This window comes from Ciconia boyciana, chromosome 4 (assembly GCF_034638445.1).
Source record: "Ciconia boyciana chromosome 4, ASM3463844v1, whole genome shotgun sequence".
Taxonomy (NCBI): domain Eukaryota; kingdom Metazoa; phylum Chordata; class Aves; order Ciconiiformes; family Ciconiidae; genus Ciconia; species Ciconia boyciana.
Genome location: NC_132937.1, coordinates 47,188,031 through 47,214,298, shown reverse-complemented (window position 1 = coordinate 47,214,298; position 26,268 = coordinate 47,188,031). Strand labels below are relative to the sequence as shown.

The window sequence follows — 26,268 nt, the reverse complement described above, 5'->3', positions numbered from 1 at the left end:
CTCTCCATGTTCCACTCCAGTTACCTGTGATGTTCCTTCTCACGTACCTTCTCCTTAACTCTCGTCATATCCTGCCTTCCCTCATAGTGCTACATGCCGCTTTCGTCAGCTTTCTACTCCGCTATCTTTCACACATAGCACTTTTCTCAGGTCATGTCCAGTCACTTTCCACACCTTGTTCTGGTAGTGTAACCTCTGGCGATGTCTTTGTTAGCGGTCTGGTTGTTTGCCTAAGGCCCAACATCCCTTGTCTCTCAGCAAGTCCTGTGCAGAGACAAGGAGAAGCAGGGTTGATGGCAAATACATTACATTTTGAATTCTGAAAAAAATTCCTTATAGAAGTGCTCCCCTGTTCAAGAATAGTGCTTTTCATGCATTGTTTGTTCTTCCACTGAGGCTATTGAAGATGGCTGCTTTTGGAAGGGCTTATTTCCTTACCAGACTTCTGTGCTGTTCCTGCTGTCAGTCAAACATTTGATAACTCCACTCCTACGCTTTGCTTTGAAAACAGTCCTCAAGGGACTGGGTCACACATGTTGCAGCCTGGTTTGCTTATGTGTGTGTGTCGTTTTAACAGAAAACACAGCCTCCTCTGTGTAGGAAGGTGAATCTTCTTCCTTTTTTTTTTTTTTTTTTTTTGCAGGGAGGGGAGGGGTGGGGGGAAACATGCTGACCAGTCAGGTGGTTCCAGTGACCTCAAAGCTGTCAGTAATACTTCTAGGGCTCTTCAGTCACATCAGCAACAAATACTTGATTTGGGACTTGTCAAATTTCCAGATGTTCTGCTTAGAAACTCCTCATGGAGAAAATAAATAATACAGATCTTGATATGTCCCTTTCAAACGCAAAATGTATCCGTATTTTAATATATAAAAGAAACACTGTATGTCACAAAGTGATCACACAGCCACTGCTGTAAATATGTGACTACATAAGGCATATCTACAATGGAGCACAGGTCAGACACACCTGAGCTAGCGACCTTGCCAGACTGAGAATGAGAAACACTTTACCCATGTGTTAGCACTGAGCTAACAAGTTCTGCCACAAAGCTAATCTGCTTTCGGGATCAACATAGCACCTCTATGTAACTCTGCAGCTGCTGTTGCGTGCAGGAGGACCAGCTTTGGTCAGCTTCAGTGTTTTGGTGTGCTCTCAGTTGGTCCTCTTTACTTTTCTGTGTAAACTCAGTTTCTTGCAAAAAGTCTGGTGGAAAATATCCTTCCTGATGAAATCCAGGATTATGACAAGAGTGAACCTAAATGCTGTTTGGCCAGTTAGATATTTTTGATCATGAAATAATACTCTGATTGTACTTGCTAATGTTGAAATTTATAGTATTTCTGTCAGAGACAGGAGAAAAAGACCTGTCACTATTGAATACTATCAGTGCAAAATTATTATGTTTTTCAGATGCAAACTCTTAAAATCACTTAAGCATCTTGTAAATTTTACTTCTTTAGAGATTATTAAATAATCATGCCCTTGCACTGATACCACTGCAAATAAATTCCCTTTGCTTGTTGTATCAAGTGGTTATTATTCAGCCAGTGGCTACACTGCTATTTTTTCACACAAGATGTTACAATTGTTTTAGTTCCATTACCTCTTTTGTATACTTCTCTTTCTGATGCAGACAAAGTTATGATATTCAGATTGTGGCTATGGTGGACCAGACAGGATTTAAATCTGGTAACATTCTTGATTTAAAGAATCCATTTTTTAGGTAAGAAATGCTTTTGACTAAAATATACCATTGTAGAGTGGTAACATCTTGTATGACAGGAAGCAAAGCACACCTACTGTGGAAGAACAAGTTTCTGACCTCTTATCTGTAGAAATAAAATAAACTGTATGAGGGCATCATTGTTTTGTGTTAGCAGTAGTTCCTTATGTAAGCCCATATTCTATTTAGGCTGTGTGACAAAGAGCAAAAGAAAAAGGCTTTAAGATCTGTAATGATTTAATGCTGTGATAAAATAGTAGACATTTACTTACTTGAACTAATGTATACATAAAATCTTTTGCTGTTTCCTGTTGTGCGATGTGCATCACTGTGACTTGAGGAATCAGCAATATGCCAAGATGTACTCTGCTAAGTATGTAATATTGATATTACTATTTGACATGAAAGACCTGTCCTTCCTGTATTGAATGTGAGGGGAGGAAAAAAATCTACTTGCTGCAATCCTTTCCAGCCAAGCAGGGACATTCATTAGGTGTTGCTACAGCACCGTATTTTGGGAAAAGCTGTCAATTAGAGATCAAAACAAGCAGGAGGAAAGAGCCATCGATTCTTCCAGAGAAAAAAAGAATTTTGAGAAAAACAGGCTGGCTGTGTTCAGTTCTCATTCTTATGCTGTATTTGGCATAAAAATGGGCAAATAGAGTTGGTGGAACTGATTTTTTTTTTTTCCAGAGGTACAACATGGAAAATGCTTCCCTCATTCATTATGTTTCCCGTTTCCTATTTTTTTGAATCATACCTTTATGACAATTCTACAATAATCCTATAAAACAAAATATCCATTGTGTCTGATGAACATTAATTTTCATCTGTACATCAAATATGCGGCACATCAGCCATTTTGGCTTTAGAATGGGGCCCCTTTGATCAAATTCATAAAAATGCCTTTGTAATAAAGACTGGTCATGGAAGACTTGCAATAACTATAAATAAAATGCACTGGAAAAGATTAATTTCCTCAGATTATGACCTGTGACATGGACAATGTCTAGCTTGCTTATGTTTTTGGTTTGGCTAATAGTGGTTTCAAATCTAAAAGTGTTTTGTGAGGATGATTACAAGTAAGTTTACTGGTCTTCTAAAATCTCCGTACTTACTGTCAGCACCCATTGCGTTAAGTGTGAGTGAATTTCAAAGATGATACAACTCTACATATTTAGAAGCAAAAGAAGCTTTTGTTAAGAGTTTTTAACTTACATAAAATGTAGAAATCACTTTCAGAATGCTATCACTCATTTGCAAGAAAGCAGGGAGGAAAATGGTCAAGTTGTGTGTTACATATAGAAGTACTTTAAGTTATATGAAGCGGTATTCTAGTTTGAAAATTGAATGTAAAAATGCCACTGTGTGATTTCATGGTTGCTAGCCAATTAACCATATTGAGTTCAATAATTTAGACTGCTGTTCTTTTATACATTAATTCTTAAGAGTGCTTGGTTGTGAAATCCTGCCACAACACACTAACCTTATTTAACAGGCTTCCCCTGTGAGGCTTCATTAGTTTTGATTTTTTTTAGTTTATTGATCCTTCTCCATTCTCCCCTTGCCCTCCCATAGCAATTACCAGAACTCTGAAAGAGTTCAAAAAAACAAAGGCAAAGAAGACTTCCCAGAAGAAAAATGCTTATTTATAAACATGAGGTAACTTTCAAAGCATTCGTAAGGTTTTTAAAAATTAAAATGTAATCCAGGTTTTAAACTAGGACATGCAAATGCCAGTGCATGGTGGGACATTTTGCCAACACATACAGCCTAGCTCTCTTCTGCGTCACTGCTTCATACTATCCCTGATACAAGTACTTATCTCTATACCACAGGGATGGATAGTAGGGAAGGGACAATTCTGGACATTTTTTGCTCATTTAAAACAACTCCATACTAATTCTATAGCATAAGGTAAAAATAAAAGACTGGACTGGGAAGCCTTTCATGCCTGTGAAGGCAATGGCCTGAGCTTCTATACATAAGAGCAAAAGAAAGCCTCTGTAAAATAAGCTACAGTGGATTTGGTAGCATTTTACACTTGCTTGCACAGCTGCAAATCTAGATGAAAAGACTTACAATTTAAATTTGAAATCACGCTGCATTTAATAAATCCAGTAACAGCATAGGTGACTGATTTCCTAGCTTTATTCCAATTAGACTTTTCTGACATACATTGGCTGAGTGTTGTGCTTACAACACTTTCAATTTCATAGAAGTCCTTATTAAAGATCAAAAAGCTGACAACAGTTTTTACTCCATAGTAAAATAAAAGCTATATTAGAATTTATTAAGTTTGCTTAGTTCAGCTAGTGCTGTAAGCTATCAAAGAATGGTATATTTTACTATAACTATTTTATTCTTTCATCCATTTTTAGGTATGCCTAGAATATACTGTAATATGGCATCTGAAAACGGAAGTGAGATTCTCACCAAGCTGAGTAACCAGTGAGACTGAAATCAGTTCAGTTCTTAGTAGGCCTACTGGTGCTTGTGTAAAATCAGTTTGTAACTGTACGTATCTGTAATTGTATGTGAATCACATGAGAAGGGAATACTGTAGTTCCATCCCCCTTTTTTTTTTAATTTGAAATTTAGCCTGCGCTCACATTTACAGACTTGAATTGCAGCAGACTAAATTTTATTCCAGACAGTTAATTTGATAAAGAACAAAGAACTATTTCTCTGTGTTTGTTTTTATTTCTGTTTTACAGTAAGCTCACATTGGTTAACTGGTCTTTTTTTTTTTTTAATATTCTTACCAGTATTCTAGGTTATTGAACAAAACCTACCTCATGTTTATACGTGACACATCAAAAGATCTTTGAGCAGTATGCAGTGTCCATGCTTTAAACATTCAGCACTTATTTCTAGATATTTCAATGTTGGTGTTAATCTTCTAGCTCACCAGGGCAGTGTGTTAAATACTTCAGTTTTCTCTCAATGGACTCATTAATTTGGTTCATTTTGAGACATTAACCTAAAGTAATCTTGCATATACTTTGTAAATGTTCTGAGATTTCTCTATGCCTATAGAAGTGTAACAGGACACATCTGTAAATTACTCCCAGCATAGTGGGATATAAAACTCTATGATAGGTTATGTGTGACTTTCACTTTTTCTGTAGCTCTGTGAGAAGTATTGATAGTCCAAGGTATATAAAGATGTATTTTTGAGGAGGAGTTATAGTACAGATTTTAAGGAGATCTCTCTCCAATGTTACCCATAAAAAGCACATAGTGAGTTTCATAGAATGTGTTTCTGTCATTCAAAATATATGCCTTAGGCTGAATTAATGAGCTGGAGTCAAATCAGAAATGTATACGTCATTTTACTACCAAAACCATAACTGCAGTGATACGTCTAGCAAGATATAATCAGCCTCTAGCCTTCCACATGCGGTTGGAAGGCTGGTTTGAACGAAAAGCCCCACGAAAGCTGACCCTTCTCTCAGGAAGTTACATGCTGCATTTGATCAAAAGCCCAGCTAAGGACCCCTGCTGGGAGTAATTAAGAACCAGGTGTCGTTCCAGAGGTTCTTCTCCAAGTCAACAGCCATTTGCAGCTATTTAAAGATAGTTTATGAGCTTATGGAAAGTACTCCCTAAAATTGTGAAACCTGTAAAACTAACATGAACTTCATGGCTGAGGCCATGAAACCCATTGAAGTTAGCGTCAGAAAATTATTGCCTTCTTATTTCCAGTAGCTTTTAATAAAGCAGGTGAGAGACTTCTAGTATAAAAATGTAGTTTGCACAATAAAAGACTGTTTTGTTACACAAATACATAATATATATTAAAAAGTAGTATTTAATGTGGGTTGCTGCCTCAGAATGATAACAGAAATTACCATTCTAACCTGTACAAGCAGTGTAATGAGATTTCTGATGCAATGTCTGATGGCTGGGTATCTATCCTTCCTAAATTTAGTCTGTACAGTGGTTGGTGGTTTTATGAGAGAGGGAAGCAAATCCAGGAATCTCCAAATCCAAATACCAGGCAGCTGTAGTTCATTCTAGAGTTTTGCAGGTTTTCCTCAGCAATTATGAAAGGAGTATATGAAATTTGAATCTGAATTCAGTTTATAGATGTGTACTGCCACCTATTGGCCTGCATGTCTGTCTGGATCTCACATTTCAGTCTCAAACCTCTTCTAAAAAGTATCTGTGTATCAAAGACTTCTATTTTCCACAGGGAAAAACCTTACATTGTGAATTTCATGTGGCAACTTCAATTCTTTTTAAGGAAGAAAGTAAATAAAGGGGAGGAAAAACAACAGCAGCAGACAGCAGTGTCAGCTTGTGTATCTTTATTTAATTCCAGAGTAAAAGGCATATGTATCTGATAACTGCACCTTCAATAGGTAGAGTTAAGATTGTTTCCTCACATGGTAACAAGTACAAAGAATATTTCACAGTGATTGCTACTTTGAAATGATTTGGATGATCCAGGACTGGTATTTGTATTTCTCTCTACTTCAGGAATTCACTTTATTCCAGATTGTATGCTAAAACTGAAGGATCGGATCCTGTACCATTTGCTGTTTGAAATAAGGTCCTGTGACTGTCTTCACTTCCTTATCATTTAACATTTTCTTCTTTCCTGCTTTGAAGCATTGGTGATTTTGAAATATACAGGAGCCTACCTTCAAGGACTACAGTGTACTGTTTTCACCTTGGAGGTCTTTCTGGGTATAAACATGAGAATATATTTGTAAAGTATTTTTGAAACAACATGTCAATGAAAACATTTTATTCATACAAATGCTGGTGTTTTGTTTTGATTTTTTTATGAAGGCAACGTTAATGAATGCTAGAGAATGTAGGGAAACTAAAGCAGAACGGTGGGGATGCTGGAGCAAACAGTGATGATGTAGTTTTACAACGTAAAACTGTTGAACAGATTTGACCACATTATGAAATATAGCATTTCCTCATTTATACTTAAAGAGGCTATATTAATCCTGTTGAAAAATGACATACTGTCTTGCATCCCATAGACTCAAAAAGCACAATAGGAAAAACACTGAATATCATACTAAGGAGCTATAAATTTTCATGCTTTGCTGGATCCATGGTCATTTAGAAGGTTAATCTTCAAGAAATTACAGCAGTAAGAAATGCTTTTAACAGCTTATTTTTCAACAATTGCATATGTTTGTTTTCTTTTACCATCACACCAGAGAGATGCATTTAAAGTTTTATAAGCAATCATATATACATAGTGATTCATGATAAACTGCATTTTCACTAGTAATGACTTTCCTTTTGAATGTCTATCTATATGAGTTCTCCCATCTGAACTGTTGATTAGAATATTCTGTCCTTAGGAACAGTATAGGAATTCAATGTGGTTACTATTACTGTAGTGGTTGCTAAGAGAAGCAGTGATTTACTGCATATTGTGTGCACTAGACCCACAGAAATCTTTGTGATGGCATTCTTTATAATACCTGTGACAACTATGACATCCAAAAGCAATCTTGATGCCTCTGGATCTAAGTGCAGTGAAACGCAATGGAATTGGTGTTAATTTGCTTAGCTAAGTTTCTTTTATGCTTTTTTCTCAAGATGCAAAAAAGAAAGGAAAAAAAAAAAAGGCATTTAGAGGTTAGAAAACAAGTCTGCAGACAGTATGCACTTTATTCTTCTTGAAGCCTTGGCATGTGGTATACAGGTTTTCACTCTTCTTGATTAGGTAACACACATATTTACAACTCTGCACTGATCCAAGTTGAAAGCTAAAAGTGGGGAAAGATACACTGTCAAGATGTAGCTGAAGAGTCAGTAGAATGGAGGACAGCAGTTCAATAGGAGACTGCAGGCAGAAAAATTAATTTCTTGCTGGACGCACTCGAGAGGGTATCAAATACCTGACATTAACTGTTCAGGTTCAGCTCACCAGGTTTGACCCGTGCTGATTTTAGTGATATTCAGATGCATGTATTTACAGAAGAAAAAAACTAATGTAAAGAGAAGAAAACCAAAGACAAAGGAGTGGGAAGTATAAAAATGTCTTTCTCAAAGTGGCTGCCCTTCCCTAGGTTGGCCAGTTGTCAGCCATGTCATCTTGCAACATTGAACTCTGGGACTTCAGCCTGATTTTGCTGGGACTTCAGCCTAATTTCCAGGAGGCTTTAGATGTCCCTTAGCTAACAGGTCAGTCACTAGTCATATCTAGTGGATCATGATTCAAAACTACTGTGAACAAAGCATTGCTCAATAGCGCTGACCCTTATATGAGTAACAACGCTCATATAAGCAGTAATAAAAGAGGATGGTACCACAGAATATGAAACACGCTTGACTTCAGGAAATAGCACAGAACTGAACATGGTACTTTCTTTAAAATAAATCACCACCACCCAAAATCCCAACAAAACAAGTTTTCTTTTGCTAATATATGAGATAATTGGTAAGTGCATACTGAGAGCAGGAACATGGATCCAGTTTTGCCAGAATTCAGGTGGAATTTCCAAAGAATTTTAAGTGAATAGTGCCTTCCCAAGATCTGTTTAGGAAAGCAGGGCTTGGTCTGGCAAACCTGTAGATCAAAGAGTACTCATGGTCTTTCTGTGGAAAACAATGCAAGAGAAAAAGGCCAGCCTTCACTCACAACTATAATGCTGGATTTCAGAGGATCTCAGAAATTCTCCCAGGAACACTGATGCCAGGACATACACATTAAGAATCTTGTTCTTTGCAACACTCCATCCGCCCTCAAAATAGTGAGCTGAGAAATAAGAACAAATGACTCTACAGCTGAGTGTTTTGAGCCAACTTTGGAAAAAGGGAAATATAGTTCACTTAAGTTGTCATGTGGATGAAACTCTTAACAGGTATATTTAATAGAAACAACAGCAAGTGAGCAGTATCAAGATGTGTGGGAAGCCTGCCCTCTATTTTTCTGAACAGGTGGCTAAATTACTTCCACTCTGTCACTTCTACCAGGTCTCTATACATTGCAAAATGACCAGAAGTTGAGTGTTCTCTCACACAGCCTAAGTGAGGAAATGAAACAACATAACTGCAAATTAGTTTGTGTTTCATAATGTAACCAGATATCCCAGAGTAACATGCTGTAATTGCTACTGAGAATTCACCATCTCTTTATAACTGCATCTCATAATCTTTTCCAACTCAGTTGACTTTTAACAAACATTGCACTGAATTCTAAGTTACTCAGAAAGTTAAAAATCATGATGCAAGAAGCTTGCAGGCAGCTATAGGCAAAAGCAAAACCAGGAGTAGACAGTTTGGGGGCAGTGAAACACCTGTGGCTCCGCTGCCTCCTTGGCTATGGTATACCCCAGAATATGGATGGTCACTCATAGAAATATTACATGCTGTCACCACCCTTTCCAACTCCAGCACGGCAGCAGGAGTAACTGGCCTCTCCATTGCTCATCACTCAGGAGCGACCAGTTCCAGGCTGTCTTTATATCTGGATCTTTGGGGATCTTTTTCAGGAGCAAAATATCAGTTATACCTACACATCAGCTGATGGTTAAAAAAAAAAAGATTTTTTTTTTTTTTGCATTATGAAAGGGTTGGATATACTTAGTCAGAGCAAAGTATACCCAGTGTGGCTGCCTAACTTAATGCATCTTTCCTGCAGTGCCTAAAAAGCGATACAGAGAAGAGGTCTTTGACACACTGCAACTGGAGCAGCAGAGACACAAATGGCTTTGGCTGTGTTTGTAGGTCAGAGGTCTGCATTGTGATGACAAGAAAGATTAAAAAATTAAGTTTTCTCTTCGGGAGGGAGTGTAGAGGGAGATAACGAATTGAAAGGCTGTGTAAGAGTGGTGGTCTCTCCAGAGAGGATCGCCAGCTGAAAGGCATGGTGATCAATCCATTTACAAGGATAGCAGAACTGTCTGCTTCTCCACAAATAATGTAAGCTATAAAATAATAGTCTTAGACAAGGTGCATGTAGCCATCTTCAGAAGTTGAGAAAGTACCTTCAGTACCATTCACAAATGAAAATGAAATGATGCAGTTTTACCTGACTTCTGTGGTAATTATTCTCCTGCTGGTAGTAGGAACAGTCAGGTTATGGCTGTGGTTACACTCCATTTTTCTTACAGCTTTGCACCTTTGGATGTCTTGTCAAAGGAGGCTCACTGAAGTGAGCAGAGCAGTCCTGGCCAAGGCAGTAGACAGCACTCCGTTGTTGCAGTCTTCACTACAATTGCCTTAATACAAGGTCCAGATCTATTGTGTCACAGAGCCAAAATATTTTTTTAGATGTGAAAATGGTCAGATAAATGTGTTATTAACAAAAGCATGAATAAACCCCAGCCTATGATTTTTTTTTTTTCTTTCATTGACTTCTTTACTACAGACACTACAGGATTCTTATTTTGGCTAGGACAGACCAGCAGACATATTGTCACACTTTTGTGAATCTTTATGTAAAATGTGAGACATGCCATTTTTAAACTTCCTGTTATATTTACCACAGCTCTTATTTCTTCAAAGTCTACTAAGAAATAAAGTGGCATGGCATTCAGCACTACTGAATTCACCACTCCTTGAGCTGGAAGCCAATGCCAGAAAAAGTGCCAGATGAGGCACTGGCCCTAAGTGTGCTAGCACTGCTTCTGGTACTACTATAGCAAATTTATTCCACAGACAAATCAGAATGGATGTGGATGCACTGTGTGAAAGAAGAAAAGGCTGTAGACACTTCATGATGATCTTATCCAGCCTATGACTATTCAGTGAAACATGCTTCTTGCTCTTGCAATTCTTACTGCTTGTTTTTGCTGTCCAAAGAGCATGATCCTTCTTTTTGTTTAAAAAACCCATTGTCAGAACCACATCTTTAAGGGTATCAAAAAATATGCTTGGGATACCAAGTTGGAAACCTCACGCTGAACGAGTAATGCACAATTTTAGAATCTGAATGTAAATCTGGATCTTGAGATGAGGCTTTCGCTAGAGAGACAGACCAGCAATACTGAATTCAACATTACATATCTTGTTCACAAATTTCAAATTCTCATTTCTGAATTTTTATCTTTTGGTTTCTTTCATAATTTTTACCTCCATGGAATCAAAACAATGTCCAGAAGAGAGATAAAATAGACATGAAAAATAGATATTAAAACGTATGTGCTGATACATGACTCTGAACACACTGGGAATACCCGGGAGACATGATTAGGTCAAGATCTTCTATAATTACAGCCTGTTTTAAGGTACCTGAAGATCTTTAAGGAACCCTTAATTATTTTTTATGAATGATAGATGCTTGAACCTGTAAGTTGGTTGACTTGAAATCTCTGGCTGACATCCAAAAATTTCATTGGTTTGTCCTCTGGGAGATGTTTGTATTATAGCAACCAAGCTGAACACAGCAATATATTTTCTAATGTCTTACTTGATCATGGTCTTAATTCTTAAAAGGAAACCACCGAAAAACTGGAAAATCTAGTTAGTGTGGTGAATAGACTTATCTCAAATATCTACAGAGGTTGTTCCAAACACTGAAGCAAAGCATCTGGGCTGTGGGAACATGCGAACTTGTGATATTATGCTCCTTGACTTAAGCCAAGCTTCAAAATGCACAGTCTTCCCCCCCCCCCCCTTTAAAACACAATTTTCACATAATTTTGACAGGCACGATGTTAAAATTTCAAGGATTGGGGAAAACTAAACACCATAATCCTGCCTATGCCTGTTCTTTTTTGCAAGTCACTGCCAAGTGCTTCCCAGGAGACAAATAAAAGGAAAACAGTACTATCACCAGCTGTTCTGAAGGAAAAACTCTACCGAATAATTTCTCTCTACATTACGTCTTCAAATATACTATGGGTGGTATTACAGAAGTATTTACTATGCTCTGACTTCCTGTCATAGCTGTAATCACACCGTGTGATAATTACCACGTTTATGAATACGGATCTCCTTTCCATTCGGAAGCCATGACTTTACTGAACACCCGAATATGAAAACACACTTGACGCTGACGTTCCACTCCACTAGTCACATCTGCATCGTTTTGAAGTAACAGCTCCACCTGGTGTCCTCCAGCATCATCGCTACTTAATCTGTACTGCGGTGCATCACCTTATTTTTAAACCAGCATCTTTTTTATGCTGGGCACTGGGCAAGCCGCGCTGGAGAAGATGGCGGCAGGCCTGCTGGCCCCGCTGCCGGGGCGGCGGAGAGGCAGGCAGAAGGCAAAGACAGGAGCACGGGAAGGGGACGGGGCCTTTCCTCACAGGGGCCCGCCCTTTCTAGGGCTCCGGGGTGAGTCTACACAAATGGGAACTGCTACGGAGGACCCCGAGGCGGATGGAGGCGACTTCCCCACGGCACGGCCCAGGCCCCACCGCCGAGGGCCGGAGAGAGGACGCTGGAGGAAGAGCGTGGCGCCCTTCGCCTTCCGCGCGTCGCTTTACGGCACGCTGCTTCGGCACTGTCGCGCGGTAGCGGCCAGGCGGGCCAATGGGGAGCCCCGCCCGCCGGAGGGGGCCGCAAAGCACGGGCGGGGCGGCACGTGTGAGGCGAGCGGCGGGGTCGACGGTGCGCGGAGGGGGCGGCGGCGGCGGCGGAGGCGGCGGCGGGGGGTGGGTTCCCGCGGAGCAGCCCTACCTCGCGGCCCTCGCGCCCGGCTGCGGGCCGGCGGCGTGCTGCGTGCTCCCGGGCGCTGTCACTAGGCCTGGACTGGGGATCCCTGGGGAGCGGGGCCGGGGCCTCAGCTGCCCGGGCCCGGCGGACCGCGGTCTTGCCTAGCTGAGCTCCGCGGTGACCGGCCTGTGGACGACGTCTCCTGGTCCCCCACCGCCCGCCTAGGAACGGGCGACCGCCAGTGGGAAGGGCTGCGTAAACACGCGTTGAGGGAGGCGCAGGCGGTCTTTTCCTCACATCGTTAGCTAGGGAGCCGCGGTGCTCCGGTAATGCTGTCTCTTGGTCCGTTTGCAGTGTTGCCACAATGGAAGCCAAGGGTAAAAAGAAGTTCGTAGGGAAGAGCGGAAAAGCGCCTCGTGGAAAAGTGCCACACGGGAAAAGGAAATTTAAAAAAGGTAAGAAGGCAAAGGCTTTTTAATAGGAGTTCTGGCGGAGAGATTATTGTTGTGCACAGGCATGCTCAAACTTCATTTTTTATCTTGGTAAACTTATGTCATGAAATAACTAGCTTGGCAGATGAGTGAAGAGCAGTGGGTGTTGTCTACATGGACTACAGTAAGGCTTTTGGCAGTGTCTTCCATATGATGCTCACAGAGTTGCTGATGAGTTATGGGCTGGATGAGCAGACGGTAAGGTAGATTGAAAACTGGCTGAATGGCTGGGCCCAGAGAGTGGTAATCAGTGGCACAAAATCTGTTTGGGGGCTGGTAACTAGCAGCGTACCCAGGAGTCAATACTGGGTGTAGTACTGTTCAACTGTTTCATTGATGATCTGGATGATGAGGCAGAGTGTACCACCAGCAAGTTTACCAATGACACAGAACTGTGAGGAGTGCCTGATACGCCAGAGGGTCGTGCTGCTCTCCAGAGGGACCTCAACAAGCTGGAGAAATGGGCTGATAGAAGCCTCATTAAGTTCAACAAGGAGAAGTGCAAAGGCCTGCACCGGGGGCGGGAACAACTCTGTGCACCGATACATGCTGGGGGAAAGCAGCTTTGCAGAAAAGGCCCTGGGGCTCCTTGTGATCACAAAGTTGAACCTGAGCCAGCAATATGCCCTTGTGGCAAAGGTGGCTAATTGGATCCTGGGCTGCATTAGGAGGAGTGCTGCCAGCAGGTGGAGGGAGGTGATCCTTCCCCTCTGCTCAGCGCTGGTGAGGCCCCACCTGGAGTGCTGTGTCCAGTTCTGCACTCCCCAGTACAAGAGAGACATGGACATACTGGAGAGAGTCCAGCAAAGGGCCATGAACGTGATGAAGGGTCTGGAGCATCTCTCCTATGAGGAAAGGCTGAGAGAGCTGGGACAGTTCAGCCTGCAGAAGAGAAGGCTGACAGGAGTCTTGTCAGTGTATACAAATATCTGAAGGGATGGTGCAAAGACAGAGCCAGGCTCTTTCCAGTGGTGCCCAGTGACAGGACCAGAGGCAGTGGGCACAGACTGAAACACAGGAGGTTCCCTTTGAACATCAGGAAAGACTTCTTTACTGTGAGGGTGGCCGAGGACCGGCACAGGTTGCCCAGGGAGATGGTGGAATCTCACACCTTGAAGATGGTCAAAAGCCACCTGAATGTGGTCCTGAGCAGCCAGCTTTGGGTGGTCCTGCGTGAGCAGGAGGGTTGGACCAGATGACCTTCAGAGGTCCCTTCCAACCTCAGTCATTCTATGATTCTGTCTTGCATTCAAAACTATACTGACTGTGTGATCAAATAACCTGGAAAAACTAAAGCTGAAATGCTTTAAATAGATTGTGTTGCAAGCCCTTCAGCTCTGTTTGATTGACCTAAAATACTCTTAATTAAAAATTTGAAGTTGATAACTTTTTTATTCTAGACTTTGCTTTCACACGTTAAGAAAAAGTTTATTTGAGAGTCGAAGCTAGGGTGTGTGAAGTGCTGTGGGTTAGGATTGGGAAGATACCTTTCAGTGTTTGCTCTCTTCTACTTAAAATGGATGATGTCAAAATAGCTCTGACCATAAACTGAAGAGATGATTTGGGGATTGATGACTTTGATGTCAGGGGTGGCGAAATTCTTAATTTAGAATAATCCTTTTTATGTCTGGGCTGTTACACTGCTTCCCAGAAAATAATGCCTGGGCAAAACTTCCCTAGGGAAAACTGGGAAGCCCAGGGACTGCAATCAAAACACCAGCTTTGAGAAGCATGTAAGAATTATTGCTATATATATAGTTGTTATTACAAAGTAGTTTAATTCTTGTTACAGTAATAATTTGTTCTTTTGAAGCAACATTAGCTCTAGGATAACATTTTCATTTCTGTTTTGTTGGTTAATAGATTCAGGTCCATCAAAGAAACTTCTTAACAAAGAAGATGAGGAAGGAAAGCCTAAATCCATTTCAAAAAAATTTGTGAAAGGACAGTTAAGATCTGGAAGAGGTGGTGTCAAACAATTCAAGAATGAACAGCAATCAGAAAAGCTTGCAAAGAAGAGGAAGCTCCAGGATGGTGAAGGGGGAGGTGAGCAGACTTTTAAGCCTGGATATGGATGGAAACTAGGTTTTGGGAAACACATTGTTCACCTAGGTCTTCCTCTTTGCCCCTGCCTTGTTATCACCTTCCCAAATTGGCTGAATGACTCCAAGTTTACTTTACATTTAATCTTTGCTGTGGAAAAATTTATTTCACCCGAGTAAGCTTGAGGCCAAAGTCATGAGAATCAACAATTACAAATTTTCTTGGAAGTCAAAAGTAAAGATGCAGTAGCAAATTTAAATAATTGGTATGCCATCACAAAGCTATGTTTATTTTAATGACAGTATTAAGTGGCTAGCTTGAAACCATTTTAGACCATTTTAGAAATTTAATCCTCTGTTCTGAAAGTAATGGCTATAAAATTTGAAACACAAAAATTAATGAAACAAAGTTGATTATCTTTTATATTCTTTTTTTCAGTGGTCCAAACTATCTAGACACCTCTTTTTTAAAAAAAAAAAAGATACATCATTGGTGTTATCACTGCTTTTTACATTTTACAGCTTATTTTTATGTTTATGCAGAGAGGCTAAATAAATATCTGGTTTTAGCACTGTTTGAATGGATTTCTTTTTTAACTTCGTTTCTGGTACATGAGAATTTCATGTTGTTCCTTCCTCTGCTGTGAAGCAAAGCTCTACTGCGACAATTAAACAGCACTGTAAAATGCGAAGTGGAATTGTATGTGAGGGATTCTGAAGTTCTGCAGAAAAATGTTAGTTGTTTAAAGGACAGTAGGGGGTGTTGAGTATTTTGTTGTTGCTGCTGTTGCATGTTTGCAGAATGGCTTCACATGGAATACGCACTAGATGTCTGGAAATTTAATAGCCACAGAATGTTCATATTAAGCTGCTTTAAAATAAACAACAATCACAAACCTTTAAATGTTGTTTATAAGAATAACTGAAAGCTGCTGTGTATTGCACAGTGGCACTGCTCTCAAAGCAAAGTGTTAGGTTTTGCTTGTCACTATTACTTTCGGAGAGTGATAGAAAAAATCAATAATACACTTTGTAAAAAGAGAGCATGGGTTTTGCATGGGTAAGACAGTTAAGTGCACGCTGCTAAATACCAACAAGCAGTGCTTTAAGGTCTGAAAACTTAAAGCTGGGCCTTTAACGTTCCATATAGAAGTAATAGTTGGCATGACTTGCTTCTGTGAAACCATGTAATACAAGATGATGGTTTTTGTCAAGGTATGAATAAAACTAAAATCAAATACTATCAAAAACTTGAAGTTTTTCCATAACTCATTTGTGGCACTTTCTATAAAGTTACCTCAGCTGGGTTTGTTGTGTGGCAGTGTATAGCTGTTGTATAGTAAAATCCCATGCTTAAGGAATTTGACTGAATAAAAAGATTAAGCATGTAAAAAGGCTTTATTTTTTTTCCTTTCTCTGAGATTTCAGATATGTATCTTTCAGTTAGGGTTCTTCTTTTGAGAGAGGGAAAAAGTATGTGTGAGTACAGGATGAACTAAAAAGGGAGAATTACGTGGGGCAGTCATAGGCTGCTACATGCATTTTGAGTCCATTTTCAAGCTATTAAGAGATTTGCGATGCATCCTTTGAAATTGACTCTATCCCAGCCAAAACCAGCACACAGAGCTTTGAGGAAAAATGGTTGTTTGCCTTGTTCTTTCCAGTATTCTAGAAGTGGAAATTGCTAGCATGACATACTCATTAAATATTTACATTTTCATATTAGCTAGCTGGGTAACTGCAGGCAAAGCTCCTGAATTGTTAGCAATTCAAATCAGAGCTGCCACAGTTTATACTGATAAAGGGTTTCATTGCTCTCTTTTACTGACTATAGAAAATGTGTTTATTTTTGTCTTCAGGGTCAGATTCTAAGAAGCTGAAGTGGAATGACTTCAAAAAGAAAAGGAAGGAGTTAAAGCAAACCAGACAACTTAATGATAAAAGTAATTATGACGTAATTGTAAAATCAAAGCAAATATGGGAAAGTGTGAGAAGGTAATAATGATATTTTTTTCTTTCATTCAGTTGGCTTTTAGTCATAAGTTGCAAGAAGACTCTCTCTCTCCTCTTGTAATTATATGAAACTATTTCCACAGTGAAAACTTCATGGGTGAATGATAACATTACATGCAATTCTGTAGATGGTTCAAGCAGAGTGTGGTGACCCATGGTGCTAGAAATGTCTGGATTGAGCTTACTTGTATTTTAGGCTAAAATTTGTGAGTAAATGCTTAAGGAGTTGTCTTATTTTTTTGAATTCTGGAGCATAGAGCATGTAGTGATTCAGCCTGATCTTGCAGTGGGATCAGTGCACAAGTTTTTTGTGGAGGTTTGTATACTCTCTCTGGGCAGGTGTAATTCTAGAACTGGGGCCCCACAACAGAAGGAGGAGTTAATTTTACTTGTTCTCTGTGTCTGTGCTTTGCAGTTTTGGCTGTAAGATGCTTACAGATCTTTGGATCTGTAAACAACTCTGGCTGTAGATTTGAGTTTATGTTCTTTTGAATAATATTATTACTCAGAAAAGAATAATTTTTAAAGCGTGGAAATCTGGTTTGGTTTGTAGGAACCGAAACTGCTTAATTACATCTGTTTACAGGTGTAATGAATGACAATGTAAATTTGGATTAGTGGAGCTAACTTAATTTTGTACTGTCTTCTTAATTTATATCTATAAGTGAATCATACTACAAAAAAGCTGCTTCCTCAATTAAGATTGTTTTACTTTTTTTTTTTGCTTGTAGGAAGAAATGCGATAAGGATAAGCGAGAAAAGCTAATGAATGAACTACAGAAGCTTCTACATGGAAAAATTAAAAGCGTAAGAAAAACTAATGCCATAGTGTACAAATCCACAACAGCTTTAAAGAATGGTGAAACAGAAATTATATAGTACTAACCTGTTCTTCGAAAACCTACAGGGAATTTTTTTCAACTGTGAGTAAAAAAGAAGAGAAACAGGATTGAAAGGCTGCATTTGGCACCTGGATTCCAGGACAATAGTCCTGGGATGCTTTGTCTATCATCTGGCTGTTATAAGGCTGTCTAGTTTGGCAAGCAGCTTCAGTCTAGTGAAGTTCTCTGTTAACTGAAGTTCAAAAACAGCCACTCAGAGTTTTGATTAATTACAATTGTTGCTTTGCAACTTTCTTTTAGAGAAGTTAATGTCCTGATACTATACTAAACAGTCTTTCCGCTTAATTCTTGAAATGGTTAAATTTGCAGTGAAATACATGTTGAATTTTAAAGTGATTCTTGTTATTCCATGCCGAAGTGGAACTATATCATCACTCTCACTCTGAAATTACAAAGAATATGGGAGAAAATGAGATACCATTTCCCGGTTCTCTTTCAGTATTAAAACCTTGATGCACATCCTTAATTGTCAGCAACTGCAAGTATTGTCTGTATTTTGTTTGACAGAGTACTTATAAAGGAGTAAAAAACCTTAAAACTTAATTTGTTATGAAGAGGTAACTACTTATTATAATTGGCATTGCATGCTACATGTGGCATAAAACTATATCAGAGAGCAAGTGCATTAAAACAAATTTGGTCAATAATGCCATTTGAATGGCCTAGGATAATGAAATATCTCTGTCCTGTAGCTGGCGTTTGCACATGATTCAACTCGAGTGATCCAGTGCTTTATTCAGTATGGTAATGAGAAGCAAAGGCAAGAGACATTTGAAGAATTGAAAGGTATTTTCTTCCCATTTACATTTTACCTGTATGCTTCTGTATTGTTGTTAGGATGCATTAAAACAAGCCATATTATTTTCTCTTGAATATTTTTAACTTTCTGCTGAAATGATGCATCGTTCCTACTGACCTCTTAAAACTTATTTAAATAATGGCATCTTGTTTTGTAGAGTTAATGTAGTGAAAAATCAAACCAGCTGAATTTTTTTCCCTTCTTCCAGATAGCCTAGTAGAGTTGAGCAAGTCAAAATATTCCAGAAATATTGTGAAGAAGTTTCTTATGTATGGGTGAGTATGAAGTGAATTTGCTTAGCTGTGTTGCCTTGTTTCATTTCCAGTGTGAATGCTGCTCTTAATCTATAGTGCATCGATCATGAATAAAAGAATATGTCTCTAGAAACATCTTTATAATAGTGACAAGACAGGAGAGTGTCTGGTATTGCTAACATCAGTGTTCCTTTTGCGAAAAGTAAAGCTAAAGCTGTACACATCGAGGAAAACATATGCCAAAAACCCCTCAAATATGTGCTCAAAGTTGATCTTTGCCTTATATAGAAAACTGGCTTTTAAAAGTTTTCTCTGCTTAGTGTTTCAGGAAGGCATCCTTTATTCTGTAGAATTTATCCACTGGTTTATTTTCTTCCTTCAAAATGCCTTATGATTTCTCCAGACTCCTGGCTTTCTCGCCATGTTTTCATAAATGCCATAAGGCTGATCCAGATGCATATATTTCCTGGTTTCTATGCTAAAACTTATCACTTAAATGTGCTTTCAAAAATAAAACTATTGATAGGTCAGCTTATCCCTAAAGTTTTAACTGTTGCTCTCTATCTTTCCCTGTGAAACAGGACAAAACCACAAGTTGCAGAAATAATAAAAAGTTTTAAAGGCCATGTGAAGAAAATGCTCCGTCATGCCGAAGCATCTGCTATAGTGGAATATGCATATAATGACAAAGCCATTCTGGAGCAGAGGAATATGCTGACAGAAGAACTATATGGGAACACTTTCCAGGTTTACAAGGTGATGTTTCAATACTTCCTAGTCTCAGGTGTTTTAGCATCTAAGGTATTGTGTTAGTAATACCTTACCTATCTTACCTGCTATTTCTTTTGATTGAATAAATTTCCATCAGCTGTCCAAATGTAGTCTAGTTTAGCATGTTTAAACATCATGATTACTTGCATATTTCTATTCTAGAATGAATTGATGTGTTTTTTCAGTTTGAACTATGTAAAGTATATTATGTTCATCTATAAGCTTGCTCTGCTCATTAAAGGTAGTCTAATATGCAGTTGCAGTTCTCTTAGTGTAATAGGGTCTAGTGTGAACTGGTCATCCTTGCTGAGATAAGATTTAGGCTTAATTCCCCATTAATGCTGTAGCTGGCTTTTGTGTCAGAACTGCCTTATGTCTCATGAGAACTGAGTGTAGGCGGAATGTGCCTGTATCAATATACAGTATGGCATTTAGGCTTAATTTTTGACTTTGTTTTCTTTTCCCATGGAGACTATAGGACTTGAGTCCAAACTCCCTTGAAACCATTTAGATGTAGATCCTCACCAGGCAGTGGGAACCTTTTTAAAAAGTACAACCTCCTTTCTTTTGATTTCTGTTTTTCCTTCTTTCTTGCTAACTTGGAAAGTTGGTTTCCATTAGAGGCACAAATAGTTGTATTTGCTACAAAGAACAAAACTTTTATGCAATTACTAACTACACGTTTGCACCCCGGTGTACAGCACAGCACACTTTTACCCAAGATTTCTGTTAAAATTCTATAAGAAATTAACAGCTAATTTCTGAACCATATTGCTATTTTTTCTTTACAGGGTATTATGAGTTTTAGTAAAGCATTTTGCAACACTGTAATAGAAAGGCGTGTTTGTGGGCTATAATTTGTACTGGGAGTAAAACAGCCCATCTGAAATTAAGTGCAGTGTTAGCTTCCGTCATTCTAGCATTCTTCGCATGAGTGCTTCAAGGAGTCTTCCATTGTGGTGCAAACCCGAGACTCAACAGTATGTGGGTTTATAAGAAATGACAATGTAATCCTTAACAAGAACTGGAATTTCTTGGATTTTTGAAATGTGTGGTTTACTTTTCCCCCTCCTGCCTCCAACTCTCCACTCCCCTTTCCCCCCAAAGCAGGGATGGTTGGAAATAATTTCTTCAAATTTTCTATCTAGTCAGACTGTTCTTCTAAAAACAGATTCTTTTACAAGAGTTACTAGTGTAATTGTTTAGATGAGATACCAGGAAGTACTTCTGTATTTAATGTATATGGTATATATTTCTCCTCTCTGCTGTTCTTGAACTGGAATTTCCTGGCCTTGGTTAATTTCTCAGTTCATGGACTTGTTGCTGTGTTGCCCCCTGACATATGCGTGCTGTCATGAAGGATTTCTGCTTAGCTCAGGAGTCCCTTAACACAATGCCAGTTTTGTGTATTTTACCGTATATCTGACAGTCTTGTGAAGAGCTGACCATAATTGGCAAACAACAGTTCAGACCATAAGAGCTTTTGTTTGCTAATGATGAATATTCAGTTTGTAGAAACTTAAGTGTACAGCTTCTGACATACTCAAAGTAGATAAGCTTTTTCTTGTTAAAATTTTTAAAAATGTTAGTTTTGCAGAAAATTAATTTTGTTTGTGATATTGTTCATGAATTTTGATTGAAAAGGGGCTAAAGATTATAATTTTCTGTGAACTGTGATACTTACTGGGAATGATTAAACCTCTGATTGTGCATTCATTTCAGACACCAGTTGTCCCAACACTGGACAAAGTGTTAGAAGCTCAGCCTGAAAAGAGAGAGGCCATCTTGGATGAAATGAAACAGATTCTTACACCGATGGCACAAAAGTAAGGACAAAAATTGCTTTAAGGTGTGGCAATCTAGCCTGAACCCGTTTGTTTCTGACACGTAAACAGACAGTGATACTGATACTCTTTTAAGCCGTAACATTGCTATGTTGTGTAGTAACTAACTATGGTTTTGTCTGAAGTGTCATAATGAATATCCTAATTTTGAACTCCACTTCTATAAACTAAAATGTCCCCTGCCCCAGTCAAACAATTGGTAGAAATCCCACAGTGTGGTGTGCTTTCATAACGCATTATTGGATAAGCTTCTCCAGTGGTCTTTAGGAGAAAATACTTTGCTAGGTTTTAGAATTTGTAAGTTTTGGTAGAATTTTCCACATATCGTAAATGCTAAACGTCTAATCCAGAATGACTGTGTTTTCTGCACACCACACTGCCTTACTTTTTCTTTTTTAAATACAAATGAAGTATTGCTAGCTTATGTTAAAACCATTACTTGTGGGGGACTTTTTGCTTATTTTCCTCTTCCCAAATACAGAGAGGCGGTGATAAAGCATTCACTGGTACATAAAGTATTTTTGGACTTTTTCACTTACGCTCTTCCAAAACAAAGATCCGTAAGTATGTTTTGTTTGGTTTTTGTCTTCTTCTGCCTTTCAGTGGAATGTTTTTAATCTTGTCACGAAAGTGTTGTAAGGTAACTAGACAAAAATACACATCTTATATTTATAGAGTTTTACACATCTGGTGATTCCAGATGGATGACTGGGGAGTAGTGTTGAATGGAGATTTACAGTCACAGTGAACTTTGACACTAAAGCAATAGTGTTTGTGATATGTGAATTAAAAAAAAAAATTCTAATGGAATGACTTTGATATTTTCTGTCTCCATGCTAAATGGTCCTTCTCAGTAGCTGGAGAATAATTAAAGCCAGGGACTTTGCTTCCAGTAGTTTAGTTTTCCAGTGTATAGTTTCTTAACCACTTCTAGCCATTGTCCAAAAAACTCTTGAACAAAATACAATCAGATTGGGCCCTTCTGTCAGCAGCCAAAACTTTGTCTCCTGAACCAAGCATAGGCTTGTATCACTATGTCTGTATTAAATTCCAGTTTTAAGCTTATCCCAGCTGTTCTTGCAAAAACTAGGCCTAAATCCGTCTGTGTGATATGACATTGTATAAGGTGGTATCCTGCTTGGCTTCACCTGTCTTCAAGCTGTGTCCGTCAACCTAGCCCTGGTTCTGCAGTTCAGCACCATCTCACTCCAGGCTAGGTGAAGCCTTCTAGACTTGCTGTCTCTTACCTGCTCCTGCTGGACTGGATGCCTGAACTCTTCTTTGTTACTGTTAACAAAGCCAAAGCTAAGAGTAGTGAGGTGGACTATTCGTGGCCTATTCTGAGTCCAGATCTTACCTAATTAAAGGTTCCTGTGCGTGGTTTCATGTAATGCTTTGTCAGAGAATGCTTCTGGATTCACAGTCTTGTGTGAATCGGGGGAGTAAGGGCATATCTCTTGCTCCTTGCTTGTCTTTTTGTGCAGATATGGTAGCGTATGGGTAGTCTCTCTGGGGTTTGGAACCCCCTGTTGTAGATCTGTTCCTGCCTGCCTGTGCATGTAGCTAGCGACACCAATCATGTTGTGACTGACCAGTCACAGTGACCAAATAAATGGTAAAATGCTTGGAACCTTTGACTAGGGAGCGAGAATAAGCTAAGGATAGAAGGGGAGATAAGTGGGAGCTTCATGTCAAATAAATCTATCAGATAATAACAGAAGTAGTATCTAGTAACCTGGGAGGGGTTTTTTTTGGTTTGGTTTTTCTTTTTTGGCTGATGGTGTTTTTTGCCAGGTGGCTTCAGAATGTCGTTCCTTTGATATGAAGACTAACGTTTGGCTGAATCTTGTCATTTCTGATTTATAACATCACCTCGTGCTTAAGTGACCTTTTAGTTGTCCTTGCTTTCTGGCTGATACCCTGTGTGTATAAATAAATTGCATCACCTTCAAAGATTTTAATCCTAAATGAATGGTTGTTTTTGTTTCCTCTAATTTTAGTCTGAGTTCTGAGCACCCTTCTTTGAATTGTCTGTAATAGGACAACTGACAAGCTTCAATACAGTTCTGATTTCATAGAATGAGTATGATGAACAGTGTAGTTTTGAAGGGAGAAAGCTAATGGCACTTACAGTCTTTCGGACTCTTTTTGAGGCCTTTTTTCATAGGTCAAGGCAATGAGAGTGGTTCTGTAGAGCCAGTGATGCACTCTATAGTCGTGTGGGCAGACAACAAAAATCCTTTCATGCCCTCACCCGCCTGCCTTGAGATTTCTCAGGCCTTTTGTTTCACCTTTTTGCTTTTTCACCTTTTCTTCCCCAGGAAATGATAGAAGCTATCAGAGAGGCTGTCATCTACCTGGCACACACTCATGATGGAGCCCGAGTAACGATGCACTGCTTATGGCATGGTACTCCCAAGGTATTGTTTGGTTTCTGTCTACCCAGTCTCCTTTAATAATACTATAGTCTGAGACTGAGTATGATTGCTCACATGGGTCCTTCTGCCAGGGCACATTTTGATGCAGTTAAGTATTTGAGAGCAAGGTAAAAAGTGGCCCCCACTTTACCTACTGGCAAATATAAGCAGTAGTTTTTCGTGAATAACATGCTTTCATTAGAACTTTTCTAGTGGAAGCATCTCCTTTCATTTTTAGCAGAGTTCTTGGAGATGACACATAAAGCTTTTCCATTTTAAGATTATTGGGCATTCATTCATCCTATAGATCTCTTAATGCAGGTGAAATTGGCAATAGGGAAAGGACAGTAAAGAAGTCATAATGTGGAATGATGTTTGGCTTTGGAATGCCAAGACTTAAAAAATGTTACAGGAACTGTGTTTTAGTTTCTTCTGCTGATACAGTATCCTGAAATACTTTAGGTATGACATATGTCATCATCTCTTGGAAATACTGTAATGCCTCCTATCTTTTTCTGTATTAAAAAAAAAAAAGATGACTTATGAAAATAGTCTGCTTGTTAAAGAGTGCAGAGAAAAATGTGAAGTTCCTAGGGTCTAGGGGTAGTAATGATTCTAAAAAAGACTGAGCAGTGATTGCAAGAGCCAAACGTACAAGCACTGAGAAAACGTTCTGCCAAAAAAATCTTGCTAGTAAAGGCATTTTGCAACAGGCTAGAGTCCTTGCTACTTTAAAGTTTCAGGTCCTGTTGAAAAAGTTTCTTTCCAAATGAAGAGTTGAAGTGCATTCTTCTTCTGTGAATAATGAACAAGATAGAGGTGAACATATGTGGTGGTTTGGTGTGGTTGTTTTTGGGTTTTGGGTTTTTTTTTCTTTTTTTTTCTAAGTTGCCCTTTTTGGCATTTCCCATTGATGGTCTGGACTTGTAAACATACCACAGAACCTCCTTGGGATTGAGTCTTTCACAGTTCAGGATTAACTCTTCACACTGTTTTTAGGTGTCGACTAATAGTGCAACTGTGAGACTTTGGTAAATAGCCTTTGCTTTAGTAAGCAAATTGAAAGTTATCTTTTTGAAGGTGTAAATAACAGTTTAGTTATTCAGAATCACTGGAATTATAGGCTCATTTGAGTTTCTTGTTTCCTTTTGGATAGGACAGAAAAGTCATTGTGAAAACTATGAAGACATATATTGAAAAAATAGCAACGGTGAGTGTTCATTAACCATTTATTTCATAGTCTCTGAAACACAAGTGATTTGATAGAGACTAATTTGAATATGCTTTGGTACTGGCAACAACTGTAAGATCTTAATAAAAGTAGGTTTAAAATAGTGGTGATGTACTAGATAATATGAAATATATTGAACTTTATGGAATATTTAGAGACATACTAAGAAGCTTCATTGTGGGAACTACATGTAGTACTGTCCTTCTTTGAAGTAGCTAAGTTAATTATAAGTCCTAATTTTTTTTCTACAATTTTTTTTTTGAGCCCAACTTTATATTGCATCTTCATATGGCTTGTTGGTTAATTCTTCTTGGTTGGGAGTAAAATAACATGTATACAGAAGAGGAAAAAAAATTAAGATGTGTTGGGGATGTCATTGGAAAGGCCATTTGAATATGCATATTTCTTATAAGATGCTCAATAAGTTTTTAAGTCGGGAAGCTTAAAACTGAATTAATGAGGAAGTGACATACAATGGAAGAAGTCTGTATTTAATTTTTTCTGAGTAACATGTATGTTTGGAGACTGCAGCATCAATAGAGTAACAGTTGCAACCAGATTTCATAGTGCTGGGCAAAACTGCAACTGTGAAGAAAAGCTTTTTAAACTTGTTCCTTTCCTGGTTGCTCTGTTGTTCTGTTTACTAATAGTTGATGTGCTCTCAATCAGTGGTCTCCAAACTTTTTTGAACATGCAACCCTGAACATGCATCCCCGATACATGTATATTTATGTATAAATTATGTACATGTACTACTGTGCTAGTATACATTATAAAACATACACAGAAGAAGGAATTTAAAAAGGATGACATAAAGATAACCAGTGGTTATTTTTATGTATTTATTAATAGTACAAAAAATATTTTCTTCCTGCACCACAATGGATTGTCTTGTGCATCCCACTTTGGAGGCCACTGGTCTAAGTAATGTTTCTCTCCATAATTTTCTAGTACCAGAATAAATTAGTTGTAATATTTTATAAAATATAAATTATATAGAAATATGAGACAGTGGGTAAATAATAGCTAAAACAACACTGGAGCACTGAAGGTCTGGCTTCACTTTGATGTAGAGTGTCACTGACATACAAGTGAATTGGGTTGTGCCCTTTTGAGTATGCTATTGCTATCCAACAATGCAGTAGATACTGTATGGCTCATTGCAGAGACCTGATCTCCAAAAATATGGTAAGT

The 26,268-nt window shown here is 38.7% G+C and overlaps 2 protein-coding genes and 1 long non-coding RNA gene across 7 annotated transcripts in view; 2 read left to right on the top strand and 1 right to left on the bottom strand.

Annotated features, from left to right (window-relative positions):
• The window catches only part of LOC140650879 (histone-arginine methyltransferase CARM1-like), a 78,101-nt gene extending 72,648 nt beyond the window's left edge, over nucleotides 1-5,453 (top strand). The window contains exons 12-14 of one of the 2 annotated variants that reach the window (XM_072859704.1): nucleotides 1,637-1,726; nucleotides 3,305-3,388; nucleotides 4,108-5,453. In XM_072859704.1, the coding sequence (XP_072715805.1) occupies nucleotides 1,637-1,726; nucleotides 3,305-3,388; nucleotides 4,108-4,117 (184 nt within the window). In that variant the 3' untranslated portion in view covers nucleotides 4,118-5,453. The remainder of the gene's footprint in view (nucleotides 1-1,636; nucleotides 1,727-3,304; nucleotides 3,389-4,107) is intronic. The other variant, XM_072859705.1, reaches the window with a different exon arrangement.
• Nucleotides 5,454-6,043: 590 nt separating this feature from the next.
• On the bottom strand, nucleotides 6,044-12,130 carry LOC140650880 (uncharacterized). Its single transcript, XR_012042189.1, has 3 exons — nucleotides 11,623-12,130; nucleotides 9,738-9,946; nucleotides 6,044-6,417 (listed from the first exon to the last, which is right to left on the bottom strand). It is a non-coding gene; the product is annotated as an uncharacterized lncRNA (long non-coding RNA).
• Nucleotides 11,861-26,268, top strand: part of PUM3 (pumilio RNA binding family member 3) — a 28,227-nt gene continuing 13,819 nt past the window's right edge. The window contains exons 1-12 of one of the 4 annotated variants that reach the window (XM_072859701.1): nucleotides 11,861-11,989; nucleotides 12,665-12,765; nucleotides 14,665-14,847; nucleotides 16,703-16,838; nucleotides 17,588-17,663; nucleotides 18,451-18,544; nucleotides 18,766-18,832; nucleotides 19,393-19,567; nucleotides 21,305-21,408; nucleotides 21,908-21,986; nucleotides 23,748-23,846; nucleotides 25,000-25,053. In XM_072859701.1, coding sequence (XP_072715802.1) covers nucleotides 12,675-12,765; nucleotides 14,665-14,847; nucleotides 16,703-16,838; nucleotides 17,588-17,663; nucleotides 18,451-18,544; nucleotides 18,766-18,832; nucleotides 19,393-19,567; nucleotides 21,305-21,408; nucleotides 21,908-21,986; nucleotides 23,748-23,846; nucleotides 25,000-25,053 — 1,158 coding nt within the window. In that variant the 5' untranslated portion in view covers nucleotides 11,861-11,989; nucleotides 12,665-12,674. Of the gene's footprint in view, nucleotides 11,990-12,162; nucleotides 12,266-12,664; nucleotides 12,766-14,664; nucleotides 14,848-16,702; nucleotides 16,839-17,587; nucleotides 17,664-18,450; nucleotides 18,545-18,765; nucleotides 18,833-19,392; nucleotides 19,568-21,304; nucleotides 21,409-21,907; nucleotides 21,987-23,747; nucleotides 23,847-24,999; nucleotides 25,054-26,268 lie in introns of those variants that run through there. The other 3 variants (XM_072859699.1, XM_072859700.1, XM_072859702.1) reach the window with 3 other exon arrangements.